This window comes from Littorina saxatilis, linkage group LG10 (assembly GCF_037325665.1).
Source record: "Littorina saxatilis isolate snail1 linkage group LG10, US_GU_Lsax_2.0, whole genome shotgun sequence".
In the NCBI taxonomy this organism is placed as follows: Eukaryota; Metazoa; Mollusca; class Gastropoda; order Littorinimorpha; family Littorinidae; genus Littorina; species Littorina saxatilis.
Window position 1 is genome coordinate 39,615,517 of NC_090254.1, and position 4,018 is coordinate 39,619,534.

Consider the following 4,018-nt stretch of genomic DNA (forward strand, 5'->3'; position numbering starts at 1 on the left):
TCATGATCTTTTCAGGAGCTTCTTAAGGTCTTCTCTGAATGTCTGGTTCATGAACGCGTAGATGAAGGGATTGGCCACATTGTAGACAAAGTACAGATAGAAGACGTTCAGCTGAAACAAAAGAAAATGCATCACATGAGCAGAGAAGAGTAAACAATGTACATGTATCGTGTTTATCTTTCAAAGAATATGACAATGTGAGGTTTAATTTTCTGTGTGTGTGTGTGTGTGTGTGTGTGTGTGTGTGTGTGTGGGTGTGTGTGTATGTGTGTGTGTGTATGTGTGTGTGTGTGTGTGTGTGTACGTGTGTGGGTGTGCGTGCGTGCTTGCGGGCTTGGGTGCGTGCGTGCGTGCGTTCGTTAATTTCCATGTTTGGCGTAAACGTTCAAAGTAAAATAAAACTCGTAATGTAGACCAGTTAGAAATATTACCAACATTCATTTAGCTATCTTGGGTCCATTTCTTGAATGTAATACTGCGCAGGCATAGTCGCTCCCTTTTCATTCAAAGTGCGATTATTTTAGCTAAGTCAACTTCACGCAAAAGACATTCCATCGCTAACGCTCAATGTGCACATTACATTTAGGACTCGGCTCATCTTCCAAGCTTTCGCTCATGGAAGTTCGGTTGGGAAATAGCCAGGACATCATTCAATAAGAACACTTAATATACATCTCTGACACGAGGACGCGTGGGATGTAGACTCAGCTTCTCTATTGATTCGAACATAAGCTTGACCAGTATGATGGAGTAGGTTATATGTGACCCTCCACCACGAAATGAGTCGCATGTCACCTCGCGCGGTTCTGCGATAGGCTTAATATAAGTCTGGGGAGTGTCTTGTAACAATGTGAGGGTCACCTTAGTCACAGGCTTATAACTCAAACAGTTTTTGCTCTTTTCTAAAACGGTTTTCACCACTGGATAGAGCATAAAACACTCTTTAGGAAAATGTAAAAATATGAAAATCATGCAAAGGTGACATGCGACTCATTCCGTGGTGGAGGGTCACATACAGGGAGCACATTCTGAGAGCTATTTTTGCCCGACAGTTGACAGTTTAATGCAGTGAGCTGATTGTTATCTGTTTTAAGATAAGTAAACTCTTGCATCAATCCGTAATAAACGAAGTGTATTTGAAAGGATGGTGTGTTCGTAATTTCCATTGCCTACTTTCAAGCCTGTCTCTTTATTATATGAAGTCTTATATCGCGCGCGTATCTCCAGACTCGGACTCAAGGCGCAGGGATCTATTCATGCCGTGTGAGATGGAATTTTTTTTACACAATACATCACGCATTCACATCGACCAGCAGATCGCAGCCATTTCAGCGCATATCCTACTTTTCACGGCCTATTATTCCAAGTCACACGGGTATTTTGGTGGACATTTTTTTTTATCTATGCCTATACAATTTTGCCAGGAAAGACCCTTTTGCCAATCGTGGGATCTTTAACGTGCACACCCCAATGTAGTGTACACGAAGGGACCTCGGATTTTCGTCTCATCTCTATAGTTCTTCGTCTTTTTGGTGGAACATGGACGCCTTCTAATACCTGAGGCCCTGAACATGGAACATTTTGCTACTCATCTCATACTCTGACCTGCATAGGAATAAGGTCATGCGCCATGAACCAGGCGGGGGCACTGAACATGGAACACTTTTCTACTCATCTCATACACTAACCTGCATAGGAATGAGGTCATGCGCCATGAACCAGACGGGGACACTGAACATGGAACACTTTTCTACTCATCTCATACACTGACCTGCATAGGAATGAGGTCGTGCGCCATGAACCAGGCGGGGGCACTGAACATGGAACACTTTTCTACTCATCTCATACACTGACCTGCATAGGAATAAGGTCATGCGCCATGAACCAGGCGAGGGCACTGAACATGGAACACGTTTCTACTCATCTCATACACTGCCCTGCATAGGAATAAGGTCATGCGCCATGAACCAGGCGGGGGCACTGAACATGGAACACGTTTCTACTCATCTCATACACTGACCTGCATAGGAATAAGGTCATGCGCCATGAACCAGGCGAGGGCACTGAACATGGAACACGTTTCTACTCATCTCATACACTGCCCTGCATAGGAATAAGGTCATGCGCCATGAACCAGGCGGGGGCACTGAACATGGAACACTTTTCTACTCATCTCATACACTGACCTGCATAGGAATAAGGTCATGCGCCATGAACCAGGCGGGGCACTGAACATGGAACACTTTTCTACTCATCTCATACACTGACCTGCATAGGAATAAGGTCATGCGCCATGAACCAGGCGGGGCATTGAACATGGAACACTTTTCTACTCATCTCATACACTGACCTGCATAGGAATAAGGTCATGCGCCATGAACCAGGCGGGGGCACTGAACATGGAACACTTTTCTACTCATCTCATACACTGACCTGCATAGGAATAAGGTCATGCGCCATGAACCAGGCGGGGGCACTGAACATGGAACACTTTTCTACTCATCTCATACTCTGACCTGCATAGGAATAAGGTTATGCGCCATGAACCAGGCGGGGCACTGAACATGCAACACTTTTCTACTCATAATAATAATAAGAACATTTATATAGCGCTAAATCAAAAACTTTCGTTAAAAAGGCTTGCTCTAAGCGCTTGACATCTAAACTAAAACGTCATTCACACTCTTTACAATGATGTACAAGAACTTCATGTCACACTCTTTCATTCAGTATAGCACCATTCACACATTCATCTCATACACTGACCTGCATAGGAATAAGGTCATGCGCCATGAACCAGGCAGGGGCACTGAACATGGAACACTTTTCTACTCATCTCATACACTGACCTGCATAGGAATAAGGTCATGCGCCATGAACCAGACGGGGGCACTGAACATGGAACACTTTTCTACTCATCTCATACACTGACCTGCATAGGAATGAGGTCATGCCCCATGAACCAGGCGGGGGCACTGAACATGGAACACTTTTCTACTCATCTCATACACTGACCTGCATAGGAATGAGGTCATGCGCCATGAACCAGGCGGGGGCACTGAACATGGAACACTTTTCTACTCATCTCATACACTGACCTGCATAGGAATGAGGTCATGCGCCACTGAACATGGAACACTTTTCTACTCATCTCATACACTGACCTGCATAGGAATGAGGTCATGCGCCACTGAACATGGAACACTTTTCTACTCATCTCATACACTGACCTGCATAGGAATAAGGTCATGCGCCATGAACCAGGCGGGGGCACTGAATATGGAACACTTTTCTATTCATCTCATACTCTGACCTGCATAGGAATAAGGTCATGCCCCATGAACCAGGCGGGGGCACTGAACATGGAACACTTTTCTACTCATCTCATACACTGCCCTGCATAGGAATAAGGTCATGCGCCATGAACCAGGCGGGGGCACTGAACATGGAACACTTTTCTACTCATCTCATACACTGACCTGCATAGGAATAAGGTCATGCGCCATGAACCAGGTGGGGACATTGAACATGGAACACTTTTCTATTCATCTCATACTCTGACCTGCATAGGAATAAGGTCATGCCCCATGAACCAGGCGGGGGCACTGAACATGGAACACTTTTCTACTCATCTCATACACTGACCTGCATAGGAATAAGGTCATGCGCCATGAACCAGGCAGGGGCACTGAACATGGAACACTTTTCTACTCATCTCATACACTGCCCTGCATAGGAATAAGGTCATGCCCCATGAACCAGGCGGGGGCACTGAACATGGAACACTTTTCTACTCATCTCATACACTAACCTGCATAGGAATGAGGTCATGCGCCATGAACCAGACGGGGACACTGAACATGGAACACTTTTCTACTCATCTCATACACTGACTGACCTGCATAGGAATAAGGTCATGCGCCATGAACCAGGCGGGGGCACTGAACATGGAACACTTTTCTACTCATCTCATACACTGACCTGCATAGGAATAAGGTCATGCGCCATGAACCAGGCG

The 4,018-nt window shown here is 45.6% G+C and overlaps 1 protein-coding gene across 1 annotated transcript in view; it reads right to left on the reverse strand.

Moving 5' to 3' along the window:
* LOC138977862 (uncharacterized) overlaps nucleotides 1–4,018 on the reverse strand; it is a 16,250-nt gene continuing 12,232 nt past the window's right edge. Inside the window, exon 5 of the mRNA XM_070350468.1 lies at nucleotides 1–111. Coding sequence (XP_070206569.1) covers nucleotides 1–111 — 111 coding nt within the window. The remainder of the gene's footprint in view (nucleotides 112–4,018) is intronic.